Source organism: Mustela putorius, unplaced genomic scaffold (assembly GCF_011764305.1).
Source record: "Mustela putorius furo isolate JIRA1106 unplaced genomic scaffold, ASM1176430v1.1 tig00000281_pilon_pilon_pilon, whole genome shotgun sequence".
Classification (NCBI taxonomy): Eukaryota; Metazoa; Chordata; class Mammalia; order Carnivora; family Mustelidae; genus Mustela; species Mustela putorius.
In genome coordinates, this window is record NW_025421343.1 from 31750860 (window position 1) to 31769822 (window position 18963).

Below are 18963 nucleotides of genomic sequence, written 5' to 3' on the forward strand. Positions count from 1 at the left end.
TGACTTTTGATTTTAGTTCTGGTCATGAAGCAGAAGCAGAGTCTGCTTCTCTCCCTCTCCCTCTGCCTCTCGCCTTGCTTGTAATGCTCTCTCTCTCTCTCTCTCAAATAAATTTTTAAAAAATCCAATTTAAGATTCAATGTATAGAAATGCAATATGAGGAGAAGCTGAAATACACTGTTCCTAAATTATCCTCATAAATTTCAGGCCTCCTTCATCTCCCACATTTATTCAGTGACCGGACTTCCACTCTTTCCAGCAAGCTTTCATTCTGCTCACAAGCCCTTACTTGGTCTTATGGACGCAAAAGACCAGTTATATTTTTCAGTAAACCCTATTCTTCCCCATGCATTAGTATTTTTGGTTTTTAATAAAGATTATTCAGTTTTTCCAGAGCTGTACATGGGTGGGAAATGGAAAAGGACATGTAGATGGTAGACTCAAAAGGGAAGGAAGAAAGTTATGGTAAAGGATAATTACCATGCGCAGATGCTGTATCTCCAAGTCCTAGACATTCTCTTTACTATACTCTATTATTCATGCTAATTTATCCCCACCTACTCTTCAGTAAGAGCAGCTGGGAGCTTATCTTTAAAAACACAAGAATGAAAGCACACAATAGGAATATTAAGTTTCTGGGACTAAAAAACTAGTAAATATTGTAACAAATATTAATAAATGTTATAAATAATGGTAAGGGTCAAAAAGTATTTTAAATCTAAACTTTCACGAAGAATAAAATCCAGTAGAAATGATTTTTAAAATCTTGATCTGCTAAAAAATGTCTCTGAGATATCTATCCTTATTTTAAAAAAAGAGAAGTAGTTGATACCTAAGTAACTCTGATGTGAAAGTATGAAACTTGATGTGTTAAAGTGAAGATAGGATTATATAACATATGAAAAATACTATAGAAAATTGTAAAGGACAATAACAATTTGTTTTGGCTAAAAATCAAATATGAAGCAGGCCTTTATAAAGAGGGCCTTCCTTCCTGGCACTCACTTTTGGGCACTGCTGCCCTTCTTTCGGTTCCTCTCATGCACTTGTCTGTTTTCCCACAGGCCTCTGCAGCTAGCTCTCCTTCCTCAATCAGGAGCTCTCAGGCTGCACCGTGACCCTCCTTGCCGCCCCTTCCACACTTTGCGAGTTGGCTCCTCCTCATCTTTTGGAGCTTAGGGCTCAATATCAGCTCCTCCGATAGGCACTGGTTCACCAGCTAATTTAAAAACAGGTTCTCCCTATTGGTTTGCCTTTTCCCATCTCACACCCAGTGACAGGCACTTCCAGGCACTTAATCAGTATGTGCTGAATACATTTAAAGAAAAAGAGGAGAGGAAAAAGAAATAGCCAGATCCACTGAAGCATAATTTTAAAAGCACCATTTAAAAATAATTATATGTACATCTACCTTGCCAAATTTCTTTAAGAATCTTATTCCATGATTATGAAAAATAATTTATAACCAAAACAGTATGTGAATAGTTATAATGTTCTCCCCAGCGCCCTGCCCATGACAATGATTACAACATCTAGAATGCACAAGATAAATGGGGTGCCTGGCTGCCTTGGTTGGGGGAGCATGTGACTCTTGATCTTGGAGTTGTGAGGCTGAGTCTGATGCTGAATGGAGATTACTTAAAAGTAGAATCTTAAAAAAAAAATTAATACAATGAAATATAAAGTGCCCAGGATCAAGACCATCATTTAAAATGTATTCTGTTTAAGACGAGTGACCAGAAGCTGAATAGCAGACAACAGAAGGACACAAAATTTTGGATGTAAATTCTGAATTCTGCAGTAAATACCTGTAGTATCTTGCTTGGTCATAAAGGATTCTACACCTGTAATAGCTGGAGGCCGAGGTAATCGCCGTGCAATACAAATCAAACATGACTGGAAATCTGCCAAAACAAGAAAGGGAAGTTGAAGAAGAGAGGGCAGAAAACAGTTCACATCCATCATTTTCCATTAATGGTTTCCATAAAACAACACATGTTATAGGACCCAATACTGGAGTCACTCTGATCTAATAATATAATACTAGAAATAAAATTGCTGGTAACCAAATTTTTTCGAAGTCCCATTTCCAATATTTTTGAGTGCTACACAGCTGAACATGAACTTCGATCATATCAGACAGACTGGCACTGGCATGTGTATTTTGTAAAAAATCCTCAGTTGACTGTGGCACCCATTTGCAGGTGAAACCTGCTACATGCATGGCCTTCTTTGTATCTGATTAATTTCTCCTCTTCTACCTTCCCCAGTCCTTACTCCAGTTTCCAGTTTGTGGTGCTCTTTACTTAGCTCAGACTGGCTCACGTGCAGAACTCATCCTCTATCATATACTTGACGAATGCCATGTTGATACCATGTTCGTATTAGAGCTTCAGCTGTGTTTTCTTCTGCTCATACGCTTTCTTCTTGTAAATTACCTTGTATGGCCTCAAAAATGCTAACTCTATTCTCCAATGTTCCCCACACTCTAAACTTGAAACTTTCTAAAAATCAGAGCTGTTCAACAGCCTGCTGCATCTGGTACATTTCCAACTGGCAGCAGTTAGCTACGTCTCTTATTTCTAGGCAGCAAGTTGGTTTGAATTTGACATTTTAGTGGGAATGCCAGCTTAAAACCGAGAGCGTGGGGGCATTTTAAAGGGGTGATTCTAGATGTTGGCAACTTTCTTAAGTTTTGGGAAATAACACAGTAAGCTGAATCACCACTATGATGCATAATATAGTAGCCAAAATTATTATCTGAAAAAGGCTGTTTATAATCAATTACCTCCCTGATCTTTAAAGCCATGGAAAAAGCGAGCAAAGCCCTTAAAATCACCCTTTGTTTTACCTTCTCCATCCTCTTGAATTGATTTTGGCTGTGACACAGTGAAGCACTGCATGACTTCATAGCGCTGGCACGCTTCTTGGTTCTCGGTGCCTGGCTCATCCGGAGGGTGAATTAGCATCCTGCAGTTAAAGGTATGGCTGTTTCGTCGTGTTGCCTCCTGAGGCCACGGAACTCCATTTACTGTGGAAGAAAAACTGATTATATGTCTGCGAATAGGGTGAAGAACTCTGAGGATACAAAGACATACATTTAGCCATCTGCTTTATTAGATATTCAGATTAAAGACAGATCTCTTCGCATTTAACATTATCCTGAGGCAACAGGATACTTATCTTCCTTAGCAAATCTTAATGTCTACCAATTACAAAAAGTGCAAAATTTCTAAGAGATTGTATAGGATGTCCCCCCCTCAAAAATAAGACCTAACGTATTCCTAATTCTTTAGCAGTCTTTAAAAAAAGTTAAAGACAAAAAATAATAGCTCACACTCTTACTCAGATTTTTTTATAGCAGTTAATTAATGCACTTTTCCATTTGTTTCTGTTACACCCTGGAAATGAAAAAATGATTGGAAACCAGAGACCCATTGTGAAGCAGGAGTTTTAACCTGGCAGGTATGTATTCTTAAGGATGGGCTTGTCAAAATGTGCACCTTTTTGGGGAGAGGATTCAAAGTTTCTCAAAGGAGACTGTGACTCAAAAAAATATTTAAACTAGAAAGAGACCAACCTTGGCTTCTTAATGACCATTCTTTTCACAAACCATTCTTCTCACCCGCAAATATAGTGGGTAGTCAATAAGTTATTACATAAAAATTGGGATGCCTGGTTGGCTCAGTTGGTTAAGCTTTTGATTTCAGTTCAGGTCATGATCTCAGGGTCGTGAGATCAAGTCCAGTGTCGGGCTCCTCACTGGGCATGGAACCTGCTTAAGACTCTTGCTCTCTCAGGGTGCCTGGGTGGCTCAGTGGTTAAAGCCTCTGCAGTTGGCTCAGGTCATGATCCTGGGATCCTGGGATTGAGCCCTGCATTGGGCTCTCTGCTCAGCCGGAGGCCTGCTTCCCTTCCTCTCTCTGCCTGCCTCTCTGCCTACTTGTGATTTCTGTCAAATAAATAAATAAAATCTTTGGAAAAAAAAAAAAAAGATTTCCGCTCTCTCTCTGTACCCCTCTGCCTCACTTCCTCCCTCTCTAAAAAATTAAAAAAGTAAGTTATTATATAAAAATGATTGTTAAAACATAAATGTTGCCTGATTTGGTATTAAAAAACTGAATTCAGTTATAGAAAAGATGTCTGTATATTTCATGTAATCATCACTGTGTGATGGGTCACTGCCCAGTTAACAATGTTCTATTCAAACCATGGTGGCAGTAAGAGGGTTTTTAAGGCTCTTCTCTTGCTATTTGCGACAGTTTTCTTACTTTATCCTCTGCACTGAACCTCCTTCCTTTTTAGTATCTCATCAGCCTGTAACTGTTAGAGGAAATCATGGAAACAAACCTATACTGGAGGAAGGAGTCTTGGTTTTGTTATGAGCAAGCGGTGAGGTTTAGGTTAATTACTTTATCTTTGTACCATCTTTAAAATAAAGGAATCTGCTATATTATCTCTCAAGTCATTCATGCTCTAAAATTCTGTAACAAAACACAGAAGACCCCTTGATAATTCAAATATCAAACTAGTGATTTTAATAGAAATAATCATTTCAGGCCCTCAGGTACCATAAACACACTACTCTTTTTCAAAGAAGAAATAAAACTTCCATTCTATTGAGTGAACAGTATAGAAAATAAAGAGCTACAGATAACATTTTATTTGCATGTGTAGTTTAGTTATACAGAATTTCTACTCAAGGCCCTCCCCTTACTTTAGCGCACGCACAGGCTAAGCAACAGGCACAGGGTTTAGCAAATGGAACAGAGGTTGGAAATCAGACCCCATCCGTCCTCTCAGCTGGGCTCCTTTGTCAGCAAACAATCTGTCCAACCATACTGGAAACTTCTGAGTTGAAACCACTTATATCCAAAAATGTTCATTTTAATCCATACATAATATGACAGAATATTTTCCCCTTCCTTCCTCCCTCCCTCCTTTTTATCTTTGGAGCAGGGTGGTGGGAAGGATATACATTTGTCTCTTTCTTGGACATAATCAAAATTGAAAACAAAGGTAATTTCAAGCAGGAGCTTCTCGTGGCAGCTGACTGCTCTGCTTCTTCCTACTGTCATATGACTAGGGCATAGCGAGAGGATGAGGATAAAAGGAGTGCTCTCTATCAACTATTTGAGGATACTCTCTCTTCATATTTACATATCAGGCCGAAATGAAATTTAAATATTTTTAATATGTTATAACATATTCTAGAATAATACTATGTACTACAAATATAATAATTGCATAATGGAAAAGAAAGCTACAGAGAGTTCATATTCTTTTCAAAAAACATTGTTTTATACCTAGTGATTTGGGGAGCAGATTCTTCACAAATTCCGCATGATCCCCCACATGTAGTATGCTGTAGACACTGGTATTCATTAATTCCTCCTGATTGTAACCCAAGTAGCTGGTCACATTCTCTGACACAAACACAATTCTCCCTTCACAGTTCACAACAAAGAAAAATCCATCCAAAGCCTGCAAAGCCAAAAAAAAAAAAAAAAAAGATTAGGAGGTTAATAAAATAAAAGAAAAATAAACATATACATATCTCTATTGAAAAAGAGATCAGAAATATATATCAAGTTAAAAGAAAAAGGGAGCCTGAATAGAAGATTTAATATTGCATGTTTTCTGTAGAAGGGGCAGGATTTTAAAACAGACTATACAGTAATCTTCACAGGCATGAGTGAGTGTATCAACCCTCTCTCTCAGAGAGAAACTTTATGGTAGCAGATGTGAAGCAAGTAACTGGTATTAACGTAGTCATAAACATCTCTAAACTATAGGTTAAGACCTGGTCTCTACCCTCAAAGAACTTGGGGTATGGTGGTAGAGAGGCATAAATATAATAAAATACCAGTAATGCAGCGTCAGAGTCATACACCAAATACTCGATGAGCACAAAGAAAGATACCTAACTTGAGGTTGGGTTGAGAGACATAGAGAGGCTCTTTACAGACCCCTGAGTTCTACAGAACATAGTGGAGGAGCGGAAGAGGAATAAGAGAATAACATTCTAGGCAGAGGGGACAATGTGGCACATTAAGGAACAAAAAAAGCAGTTTGGAGTTGGCTGGAGTACATGGTACAAGACAGGCTCATGCCAAGAAATAAGTTTGGAGAGGTAGGTAAGAGTCAAATCTGAGGGCCTCCTATGCTCTGATACAGAGCTAGGGGGTCTCAAAAAAGAAATATAGTATGCCCTAAGGAGAGCATTAAATCCTAGAGATGGAGGGAAAAAGTCAGAATCTCTGTTTATAGTGTAATCTAAAAAATAAAGAAGTTAAGCTTAATAAACCATACTGACACCCTGATACATCAACTCAGTCCAGACAGTCACATATCACAAACCAGGGAATCTGGAGAGAAGATCCAGAATTCAGTGGCTGACAGTGGCACGTGTCTTATTTGTAATCGTTCCACTTATTGTAACATATTGCAATTTACTTGCTATAGGATATGTATAAGCAGTAAAGACAAGATCTTTAGAAAGTAGAACATGTACAGGATTCTATAAAAGATGTAAAATGACCATGAAAATCCTCTGTATCACACACATAAGTGTGCTAGTTATCTGCGGCAAAATTCTTAAAAGAGCTAACAGTGTCATTGGCTATTCATTTTTCTTTTTAAAAAAGGCAAGTGTCCCAAATTTGCTAACCTCTTCTATGACGATGAGTGGTTGTGATAGTAAGTTACCTAGCAGATGTTTTCCAAATAACAAACACACTTAATTTTGTCCCTCCAGGGTCAAGATAACATTTAAACAGTGAGTAAGAAGTAGATTTCCTTTCAAGAAGACATTTACACTACAGAGACAGCAGGTGAAAATGCAAGTTTTGAAATGTTACTGTAGTTGCGATTTTGTCACCAAAATGATAAAAATCATTTGTAAGAATTCTCTTCTCAGTTTAAAAATTTTAAAACAGGACTTTTTACCTACTCAAAAATCTTCCAGTTTCAGTAGGGTTTAAACTCATTTTTTTTTTTTAATGTGAAAATGCAACACCTTTTGATTACTTTGGAAGAATCACTGCTTGAGATCAAGGAAGATGGAATTTCAATAAAAACCTAGGGATGTGATTAATGATCTAAAAAACCTCACTCCTAGATAAACCCTTTGCTGACCTATTTCATGTGTAGAAGAGCACAGAAAAGCACCCTCATTTCTAACTGGCTGTTTTTCTGTTTCTATAAGTCAGATTAGCTATAAATTTCATAGCAGGTGATCAATACATCATTTGCTTTGCAGTTTATGTGAAAATAGAACAATGGAAATACAGATATATCAATTTTTAAAAAGTAGACCTGAAAATTATTTAAATTGTTCTTAGCTATTAACTGAAGCAGCATAAATACAATTTCACTTAATTTATTTTATTTTTGGTCTCTTAAAGGAGTTTAATAAAGAACAGTGCAGGTATAACTAAGTGTCATAGTTTAGAGCAAGAAACAGTATTGATATTGACATCAAAGACCAGCAAGCAAAACCTGGTTGTTCCATGGAGAACCTATGGCAAAGACCACACTACTCAGCCTCTTTGGCACTACCTTCTCCCCACCCCCCCCTTTTTTAAAAAGATTTTATTTATTTATTTGACAGAAATCACAAGTGGGCAGAGAGGCAGGCAGAGAGAGAGGAGGAAACAGGCTCCCTGCTGAGCAGAGAGCCTGATGCGGAGCTCAATCCCAGGGCCCTGGGATCATGACCTGAGCCGAAGGCAGAGGCTTTAAGCCACTGAGTCACCCAGGCACCCTACCTTCTCCCTTTTCAGGGCATCCTTCTTGGTTCCTCCCTCTCTGCCTCCCCAGTGACCCTGTTTATCCTCAAAGCCACAGCTACTCTCTCCCTTGCTTTCTTCACTTTCCATGTCTGTCTCTGGTATCTCTGGAAGTTGCCTGTTACCTGCAGAGGGAAGGGGAGAGAACAAGACCCATTTCTGGGGTCATTTCTGTCCAGTCTGAAGATTAGCCAACGGTGGGCTCAGCATCCAGCACCAGAAAGACCTTCGGATTCACCCGGACTATTTGCTGCATTTTTAAAATCCAAGGGACTTAAAAGCTCTCCTTCATTGTAGTAGGGCTGGAATCCCTGTAGTATCCTTTCCACAGACCTACTGGGGCTTCTCCAAGTTCTCTTCCCATTGACTGTACCTGACTTCACTGCCAGGCTGGGAAGTTATTCTAGTAACTGGCCTCTGGAATATGCAACTGATCAGCCTTACAGGGAGAGCAGAACTTTCACCAGGTCTCTATCTGGCCTCAGTTACATAGACTTGCTGTTTCCTCTGTGAAGTCTGGGGCATCATGTTTCTTTTGAGCTTCCCCAGAAAAGGCTGGCTGGGAAAACAGGTCCACAAAGGCTCCCTCGTGGTTGCAGAGTTGTCCTGCTGACCCTACGCCTGGGATGCAGACAGCCTGTCTCTTGCTGGAAATGCCTTTTTTTTGTTCTTGTTTTTTAATTACAATTTATATATGTACTTAAAAAATTGCTTAAGTATGAAAATGAAATAGTACAAGATCTGCTGGAATCTCACCCCCAAGAAACTGGTAACATTTCAGGGGATATTCTTTAAGACTATTTCTATGAATATACAAACATCTCTAATTTCTTCAAGTATGACTGACTAATATAATCTGCTGATACTCGCTCTTATTCTACAACTTTCCCTCATATGTTGTGCGTATAATTAACTTCCAAGTGTGCTTCTGGGAAGGAATCTTCCTGTTTCTCCATGCCCTGGCATCCAGTCTTCCACTGAGCTATGTACAGACAATAAGCGTCCATCCATTCAGCACAACATCAGCAATCTGAGGGGGGTTCTCTCCTGACCCCCCCCAAGTGTCTCACAGCAGGGGTCCACACTGGCCAAGACTTCTCACAGGGCCTTGGTCTTACATGACCCCACGAGGTTCACTATCACCTATGTGCCAGTTAACAGGCAAAAATCCTGGAGATAAAACACACAATCCTCAACAATTCCATAGTCTCTAAAGGAGAAAAAAAGGTACACACAGTACACATAGTTATACAGTACGAAGGGGAATTCAAAAGCTTATGCACAGAGTGAAGCACTCGAAATGGGCAAAGGGGTGACTGTCACTGGTACAGACTCCTGGGAGGAAAACACACTATGCCCGAGCCAAGTCTTGAAGGACACGGAGTAGTAACTCAGGTGGATGAGGGTTGGAAAGGACATTCAAGACAGAGGAAACAGCTCAGAGGTTAAAAACAAAATCTCTTTGTATGCACTTGTTATATTTTTGTCATATATACCAGTAAAATGTGTTTTTTTTTAAATCTTCAAGAAAAGCAAAAAAATAAGGAGTTTATTATAAAGGCAATGGGCATTTTCTTGAAGGCCATGTTTTTAAGCACAAGAATGACATGATCTGCTTTTACAAAGATCCTTCTGGCAGTAGCTCTGGCAAGCAGACTGGAAGCAATTACAGTTGCAAAGCTATTGTGATACTCCAGTTCCAATGAAAGCCTGAATTAAGGCAACAGCAGTGGAAGTGATAGGAGAGAATTTGACATAGGCAGAACAAACAGTATTTGGTGACCTCTAGCAGCTCTGAGAATGAAGATTTGGGGTCATCTTTCATTAATGATGTAAGGTTTCTGGTAGATAAGTGTCTTTCCCTCAGAAAGGGGATCAAGGAGTAAAGAAATGTACTCTTAATTATTTTACTTTTTTTTCCCCATTTTTAAGCAGGAGGTAAGAGGATAGATTACAAATTTAGTTTTAGAAATGTATTTGAGGGGTGCCTGGGTGGCTCAGTGGGCGAAGCATCCGACTCTTGATTTCGGCCCAGGTCATGATCTCAGCGTCCTGAGCCCCACATTGGGTTCACAATGGGCATGGAGTTTGCTTAAGATTCTCTCTTTCTCTCTCTGCCCCTCCTGCCCCCGCACTCTCTTTCCTTCTCTTAAAAAAAAAAAAAAAAAAAAAAAAGACGTTATATTTGAAATGACTAAGCAACATTTAGATGGAGATGTTCAGAAGGCAGCAAGACATAGTGAAAGAGAAACTGAAGGGAGATCTGGGCTAAAGATAGACATTTGCAATTTACAGGTACATATGATACCATTTGTTTTTTTATTTGTTCTTAACTACAATCATCTTTTCCCCTTCCAAAGAATATCTGATTTCCTTTGGGGAGTTACTTCTTCCCCATTAAATAAGGTCTCATGAGATTCTTAATCAGGCCATTGGGAGACTTCCAGCCTAACTGGGAACCTTGAGGAGAAATGCAGAGAGAATGAACAGAGCTGGAATGCATTCATTCTAACAGCAGGGCACTGCCCAAATGTGTCTAAGAGACCATTTGTATTGTACCTGCTTCCTAGCCTCCTTAAGATGCCTTGGTTTCATCTTTTTTCCAAGGATTGTTCTGTGCTATCCAAACAGCACTCCAATAAATTCACATGCGCTAAATTTAGTCAGCATTGGTGTTGCCTGAAAACCAAGAACCCTAATTGATAATTTACATATACTTACATGTGCACATGCATACATGAATATATCAGAGGACACATAGATGTAGATGAAACTGCCCAGGAAATGTGCACAGAATAACAAAAAGGAAAGGAGCCAAGGCCAGAACCCTGAAGGATACTAACATTTAAGAGGCAGTTGATGAAAGAAATATGAGGTAGAGGCTGAGGAGTAGCCAGAGAGGAGAGAGTTCTGGCAAGGAGGCAAGAGAGTTTTAAGAAAGAGGGATTGACAGAGAAAGACAATTGTCATATGATGTCTCTGATATGAGGAATTTGACAGGCAGGGCGGGGCTAAGGAAGGTAAAAATGAAACAAGAAGGAATTGGGAGGGAGACAAACCATAAGAAACTCTTAATCTCACAAACCAAGGGTTGCTGGGGGGTGGGGGGTAGGGAGAGGGTCGTTGGGTTATAGACATTGGGGAGGGTATGTGCTGTGGTGAGTGCTGTGAAGTGTATAAACCTGGTGATTCACAGACCTGTACCCCTGGGGCAAATAATACATTATATGTTAATAAAAATAATTTACATGAAGGAAGGCAGGGGAACTGAGTGGTAAATGGTGTCAAGAGGCACATAGCAATGTTAAGGAGTGGAACAAAGTGAGGTAAGGAGGCCTGAATGCACGAGCACGAGACACTATGACTAAACAGAATCTTTCTTGGGAAGCAATAGGAGATAAGGAGCTAGAGTCAGATAACGCAGAGCTCTGAAGAAGAGGCAAAGACTTTAGACAGCAGAGAGCAACAATCAGGACAATAAAAAAAAGTGCATGAGTACTTACTATGTGTCAAGCAACAAATACTTGTTGAATAAATCAAGTCTAATTCTACTCTTCCTTTAAATGTGAGGACATTACCTCCAATATCTTCATTCTTAACTCATGCTACTTTATGTTTAAAAGGGGAGGGGAAAGAATAACTGGAAAACTGGCTGGCGAGAATTTCTCAGAGAATGGTTCGTATTTGGTTACTTTTTAGATGAGCACATCTCCCATCTAAGCAAGTCCCTCTAGACCAATGCTGCCAAAGAGAACTTCCTGTCATTGCAGAAAGTTCTATATCTGTGTGTCCAGTACAGTAGTCACCAACCACATGTGGGCACTGAGCAGGTTAAATGTGGCTGGCGAGGCTGAAGCACTGAATTTCTCATTTTATTTAACTTTGAACAGCCAAGTGTGGCTAGTGGCTATTTTACTGAATGGTGCAGCTCTAGACTGCAGTCTGAATGAACCCAAGGAGAGTCACGGTGGCTTTTCACCACCTCTCCTGGCTGCCCTGGGTTAGACTCTATACAAAGTTTAAGGCCATGAAGATGAGATTGGGGGCACAGAAGGCAGCACAGAAAAAGGTGCTGATGGAGGCAATGAAGTCTGTAAAAGTTAGTAATTCTATTTTGCATCTGTTTCACATATCTGTGGCTCATTAATAAAAATACTATTAGCTCCCTGAAGTCAAGAACCTAAATACATTTCTATTCTGAGGTTTTAGAATTTCTAATTTGATGTGCCTTTTCCTATTTGAAACTGCTTGTCCCATGATACCTAACTCATGTGCAACTCTGAGCCACAGCTTTCCTTGGATTCACAGTGCTTTGTTTGTTTGTTTGTTTGTTTTTTTAAGATTTTATTTATTTATTTGACAGAGAGAGAGATCACAAGTAGGCAGAGAGAGGCAGAGAGAGGAAGGGAAGCAGGCTCCCTATCTAGCAGAGACCACAATGTGGGGCTCAATCCCAGGACCCTGGGATCATGACCTGAGTTGAAGGCAGAGGCTTTAACCCACTGAGCCACCCAGGTGCCCCCACAGTGGTTTTCAGGGTAATAATTTCATCAGCTAAAAGAAATAATTCCTACTTTATTTTCTTTTTATAGTAGTTTTGAGTGGACATTTTCCTGTCATTTTCTCTTCGTGCTAAAGTGTTGTAGATTTTGCTCACACAGCAATAACGAATGTTTATATAAAGTAAAGTAGCAGCAGTAATACGCTCTGTCTCCAGTCGTGCTGTGTTCGGGCTGTTGATAACCTGCTTGCTGTCCATGTTGATCTCTGTGGTTTCTCAAGAACCTGGGATGAAGCTAGGATTTAAATAATCGCCATTTTCCTACAGGAAGCCCAGAAATCTCAAGAACCTGTACACCTTATACTTATTAGTATCTCAAAAGGCATTATATGTAGAAAATAATATAATATTTAATGAATTGAAAGGAGTCCCGAGGCTAGTTTTAAATTTTAGGGCACTGAGAAGGCAGAACCCACACAGGAAAACTAGAAGTTTTGAAAAGTCTAGCCTACCAACATCCTGTAGGAGAGAGAAGATAGGCAGTAAATGCTGACAGATCAGGTTCTCTAGAAAGGCCAAGGGTAACCAAGCAGTGGGCCAGTTACAGGTACCCAGCAGGGCAAAGAGATGGAAGTTGAAAATGAACCAAAAGTGTTTTTCTTTCCTTAACATATTTTCCTCTAAGAGATTATATTTTAAAATTTTAAAACACAGCAGTTGAAAGAATTCTGTAGTGAACATCTGGAATGTTGACCATCTAGATTCTACCATTAACATTTTTACTATACTTGTTACAATACTGTTTCCAAAATAAGGTCATGTGTCATGCAATCGACTTAGTAAGTTATGAAAAGAACAGAATAAAAACTATCAGATGCTATCACATGTGGCTAGCTCCCCTCTCCCAGTTATATGTGCATGCACGTACTCAGGTGGTAGTTATTTCTATCCAGTTTCAATGGCCTATGTCTTTTATATGTTACAGTTCTATAAAATATGAGCCCATTCCCTAAAAAAAAAAAATCATTAAGACCAATACTGTAAGTAATACAGTGCTTGTGTCACATGGAGGGAAAATGAACAATTTAGATTTTGAGGGGGAACTGCTATTAGGAGAGCAAAAAATATTCAGTAGCCTGTTAAAGATATAGGAACAGAGTATGTGAAGAGGTTAGACCAAGAGGTATGTATTTAGGTCTCATATCCACAGAGATGAAAGGTAAAGCAAAGAGCAAGAAATAAGAAATTTCTGGGGGTAGAAAAGCAAGAACTGAATTCTCAGAATATTCTCACATTAGCAGTGTTGGCAGAGGGAATTATGGATTTTTTAAAAAAGAGGATTTAGTCAGGATAATAGAGAAAAATGCATCAGGGAGCTAGAAAACAAAGAGATCTGTGTAAGTCTGAATTGTAAGAAAGACTTCACCAGAAAGGGGGGCCTTCAAGTAGGACAAGAAAAGGAAAATTTACTGCATACACAAAATAGATTAAAAATACATGTGTAAGATTAAGAGTTACTTATGGTTTGTCTCCCTCCCAACTCTTAATCTCACAAAACAAACTGAGGGTTGCTGGGGGGAGGGGGGTTGGGAGAAGGGGGTGGGGTTACGGACATTGGGGAGGGTATGTGCTTTGGTGAGTGCTGTGAAGTGTGTAAACCTGGTGATTCACAGACCTGTACCCCTGGGGATAAAAATATATGTTTATAAAAAATAAAAAATTTAAAAAATATATATGTGTGTGTATATGTGTATATATATATATTCACATTTATTTATATATGATTTATACACATACACACCTATATATAGGTGTACAAAGGAAACTAGGCCTACAGACAGAAAGGCATACGCTGTGGGGAACGAGTGTGTCCATACACATATGTCCTTAAACATTCATGTATGAGAGGGAGCACTTAAGGTGATGAGCCTGCCTGGAAACAAAACATCTGCCTTGAGAACAGAGGGAGTGAGGATTAGGTAGGGAAAGCTGAGGAGAAAATTACACAGTAATTACAAAATAATTCAAGTTTAAAAGTTCTTCACTTTAAAAGTTTGGTAAGAATTGTTAAAACAGTAAGTTTTCTCACAGTGTTTACATAAACAATTAAAAATTTTAGTCAGGAAACTAAACTAAACTACTGCAATAAAGTGAGGCATACCTTACTCAAAAGTGAAATTCTCTTGTAGACATGCAAATAGCACTCGCAAGCTAAATGACTCTATGTTTTATACCCACAAGTCCAACCACCCCAGAAACAAATGGCAAAGCCATCCCCTAGACTTCAGTTTTCCATCTGACTACATGGAAGGCCTTCATGAAAGTCCTCATATTCATCATTCACATTTATCCTGAAATAGCCACAACTGTCAAAATAGGTTACAAAATAAAGTAATTATTAAAGGTTTTTTAAAACTTACTTTGTTTTCTAATTTATTAATTGGAAGTAAGACATAAAAGATAAAGAAAAAGCCAAACTGGCTTAGACCAAAGACTCTGACCACTTTGTGACTCAGTGAGAACAGCTACCTCCAACAGAAGAGGTCCCAGGGATTCCTTTTCTATCACTCCCTGACTGCTGGACGAGATGTCTGACTTCTGCACTTCATCATCAGTTGTGGATTTCTCTACAATAAAGAAACAAAAAGTCACAAATCCAAAAAGGTGCATTTCCATGATGGCAAGTCTGTGAAGACATAGATTCACCTGGTTTAAGATTCAAATAACATTTGTCTATTACCTATGTGATATTTATTAAGAGTATTATTTAATCTTAATTATACTCATTTTATGGATGACAAAATTGAGGGTCACAAAGGCGGAGTAACGTGTCGCAAATCATGTAACTATTAAAGTGGCAGTAGGAGAATTTGAATTCCAACCTATTAAGTCCAGTATTCCAACAATGGGAAAAATGGTATAAATATATAGACTGTTTAGAAAGTCTACACTTAAAGTTTTTAAGAAATGCTAAATTGTAGTAGAATGACGGTTTTCTCCATTTTTCTTCATCCTTTTCTGATTTGATCAATTGCCACTGAATAAAGAGTGAACAAATGCTTTTTCCTTTAGTGAGCCTGCATGAATTAGCTAACCTTTCACATTCATGTCATGGTGATCCGATTGATAAATCCGTAACTGCTAAATGATCTGAAATTCTTTTGTGCAGTGATGTTGAAAAAGCCATCCATCATCTTAAAGCAGCACCATCCTTAAATAAGTTTCCAATCTGTCAAACTAGTTAGTTAGTCAGCCAAAAACCAAATGTGGTATTATTGAATATAGAGACTCATTTTTTCACTTTAAAATATGAACTATTTCATATATTCCAAAAAATACAGAAAATGACATAGCATACGTTCACATATCCACTGTTCGTTTTTCACAGATGTTAACATTTGCTTCAGGTCCTTCCTTTTTAAAAAAATAAAATGCTGCCCATAGAACTAACGTTCTGCCACCGCTCCTCCTTTATCCCTTTTCAGAACTAATCTGTATTCTCAGGTCAGAGTAATAATTTCTAAGCCTGTTTTTATTACTTAAGTACACATGTATGAATTCCTGAATAATATATTAGTTTTGTGTTTTAAAGTTTACATAAATATACTTTTCCTACTTACTTTTGCCATTCACTATTATGTTTGAGATTTAAGCACACTGATGAAGATTTAATCCATTCATTTGAACTGGGATATGGTATTATATCATATGAACAACTCACAGTTAGACTTCCTAGTCCACCCCTGACAGTCCTTTGACCACCACATACAGTGCCGTAATAAACTATTTTCAGTATTTCCTTTTTTCTACATGTGTGGCAGCTTCTTTAAGGTAAATAAAAGTGAAGTTGCTGGATCATATAGGGTCTGTGCATTTTTGACATCATTAAGCTTGGGCCACCTGGGTGGTTCGGTTGGTTAAGTCTCTGCCTTCAGCTCAGGTCATGATCCCAGGGTCCTGGGATCGAGCCAGCACTGGGTTCCTCGTTCAGTGGGGAGCCTGCTTCTCCCTCTCCCTCTGTTTTCCCAACCACTTGTGCTTTCTTGCATTTAACTCTCTCTCAAATAAACAATATTTTTTTTTTTTTTTTTTTTTAAAGGGCTAAGTCTGACAGACTACTCTCTAAAGAGAATGTATCTCTAGTAAGGTTTAAGGGTTTTTGTTTCTCTGCACCTTCACTGGCAACTGATGGCACTTTTTTTTTCTTTTTAGTTTTGTGACTCTAATAGGTATAAAATGTCATCTCTTACAGTATTTATAATAACAGCTTTACTGAGCTACAATTCACATAGCATACCATTCATGTATTTAAAGCATAAAATTCAATGGTTTTTAGTATATTCACAGAGTTGAGCAACTATCATCACAATAAATTTTAGGACATATTCATCACCCAAAAAGGAAGCCTCGTGCCCTTTAGTACTCACTCTCCATTTTCCCGATACTCCCAAGCCCTAGGCAACCACCAATCTACTTTGTTTCTATGGATTTGCCTATTCTGATCATTTTATATAAATGGAATCATACAATGTGTGGTTCTTTGTGACTGGCTTCTTTTGCTTAGCATGTTTTCAAGGTTCATCCATATTGAAGCATTTGTCAGTACTTGATTCCTTTTTGTTGCCAAATGATATTCCATTACATTAAGTATACCTCCCTTTACTTATCCATTGATCAGCTGATAGATAGGAGTTGTTCCTACTTTTCAGCTCTTTATGAATAATGATGTTATGAACATCTGTGTGCAAGTTTTCATGTAGACATATGTTTTCATTTGTCTCAGGTTTATACCTACAAATGGAATTGCTGAGCGATATGGTAACTCTATGTTTAACATTTTGTGGGACTACTGGACTGTTTCCCAAAGTGGCTCCACAATTTTATTTTACGTTCTTAAAAGCAGCGTATGGGGGTTCAAATTTCTCTCATCCTTACCAACACCTGTTAATCTGTTTCTTTGATCATAGCCATCTAGTATCTTATTGTGGTTTTGATTTGCGTTTCTCTGATGGCTAATGATATTGAACATGTTCGTCATTTATATGTCTTTGGAGAAAAGTCTATTCAGAGCCTTTGCCCATTTTTAAATTGGATTATTTATCTTTTTAATATTAAGGTATAAAAATTTCTCATTTAGTTCTAAGACATACTTCCTTCATTAATTTATATGTTTATGACACTAAGACATGTTTTTGTTTTTAAACATTAGTTTGCTGAAAAACATAAACTATCAAGTTCAAGTAAATTAAATAACTATGTGTGAAAAACAAAACATCTAAAGTTTTAGGTAAATCCTAAGGCAGGAGTGGCTGCAGGACCAACTTTCTGGCTTAAGGAATGTGGACAGAAATGACATGCAATTTCTGGGTTTTATCCTTAAAAGGAAAGAAGTGTGTCTTCCCATTTTCTTCTTCCCCCTTCCTGTCAGCAGGGATATAGACAGATGAGCCATGTGTGACCACAGAGGTGATGGCAATACACTAGGAAGGGCACAGCAGAAAAGACAGAAGGAATTACAACCTCTGACACATACCTAGATTATCTTGTTAAAGCCACTGTACTTTGGTCTCTTGTTACAGTAGCCTAGCCTATATCCTAACTAATACATTCTGTATTTCTCAATAATATGTTTATTTGCTGTATCCTGGATTATGTCCTCGACAGACATTACTGACCTGCTATCATGAAAAGTAAGACTTGAGCTTACTTACACCCACCTTCTACATACATACTTCTCCGTCCTTCCGTCCTCCCAATACAGTTACAACAATTTTTAGAACAATCAGTATTTAACATCTATGTTACTATGGCTATATAAATATACTTCACAAATGAGCCAGATGTGTGCTATAATTTATGTTTCTTATATTTTGTGTTTTGTTTTTTTTTTTCTTTTTTAGAACAACTCATCTCTAAACTATCCCCAAGAGTTGAAAAATTCCTCTCAGTTTGGTCAGTCATCATATATTCTGCCCCCCCCCTTTTTTTTCCTATGGAAGTATTCCTCCTTAAGTCCCTCATCCACCTGCTCCAACTGGGACTGGCTATGTTTTTAGGCTGATGCACAACTGTAATCCTGGGTCTCCTTTTACCTTTCTTCTGTTAAGATTCCATGGTTTCCCTGGATTAAGATCCTATTGCCTTTCTTTCTTGGTTTACTACCTTGGTTTTACTAGGTATTTCTGAAAAAACAAAACAAACAAACAAACAAACAAACAAAAAACCAACTTTTCAATTCTGAAATGTTGGCTGAATATTCAGGCTCTGAAGGTCTGAGAATGTCTTTATTTTGCACTCATACTTCATTTGGATGCACATAGAATTCCAGGTTTAGAATTCTCATTTTTTAGTACTGTTATTCAGAAATTTGGACACATTCTGAGTCTAGTGTGTTGTCTATTTTTTTCTCTCTCATTTCTTTTCTCTCTCGTGTCTGAAAATTGTGCAGTGATGTGAGTTGTTTTTTTTTCCTTTTCTTTTTTATTCACTATGCTGGGCACCATATGAGTACTTTCAATCTGGAAACCCACATCTCTCTAATTCTGAGAAGTGTGCTGTTTTGCTTTTGTACTACTATGCTTATAATTTCCTCCCTTCTATTTGGTTTGTTCTCTTTCTCTGGAATTAATCATATGTTATATCTCCTGAACTAATCCCATACATTTTCATCTT

The 18963-nt window shown here is 38.2% G+C and overlaps 1 protein-coding gene across 4 annotated transcripts in view; it reads right to left on the reverse strand.

Moving 5' to 3' along the window:
- The window catches only part of NCOA1 (nuclear receptor coactivator 1), a 100749-nt gene that overhangs the window by 64083 nt on the left and 17703 nt on the right, over window positions 1-18963 (reverse strand). For all 4 annotated transcript variants that reach the window (XM_004745923.3, XM_004745924.3, XM_004745927.3 and 1 more), the window contains 4 exons: window positions 14821-14918; window positions 5307-5484; window positions 2852-3031; window positions 1809-1904 (listed from right to left, as the gene is read on the reverse strand). In XM_004745923.3, the coding sequence (XP_004745980.1) occupies window positions 1809-1904; window positions 2852-3031; window positions 5307-5484; window positions 14821-14918 (552 nt within the window). The remainder of the gene's footprint in view (window positions 1-1808; window positions 1905-2851; window positions 3032-5306; window positions 5485-14820; window positions 14919-18963) is intronic.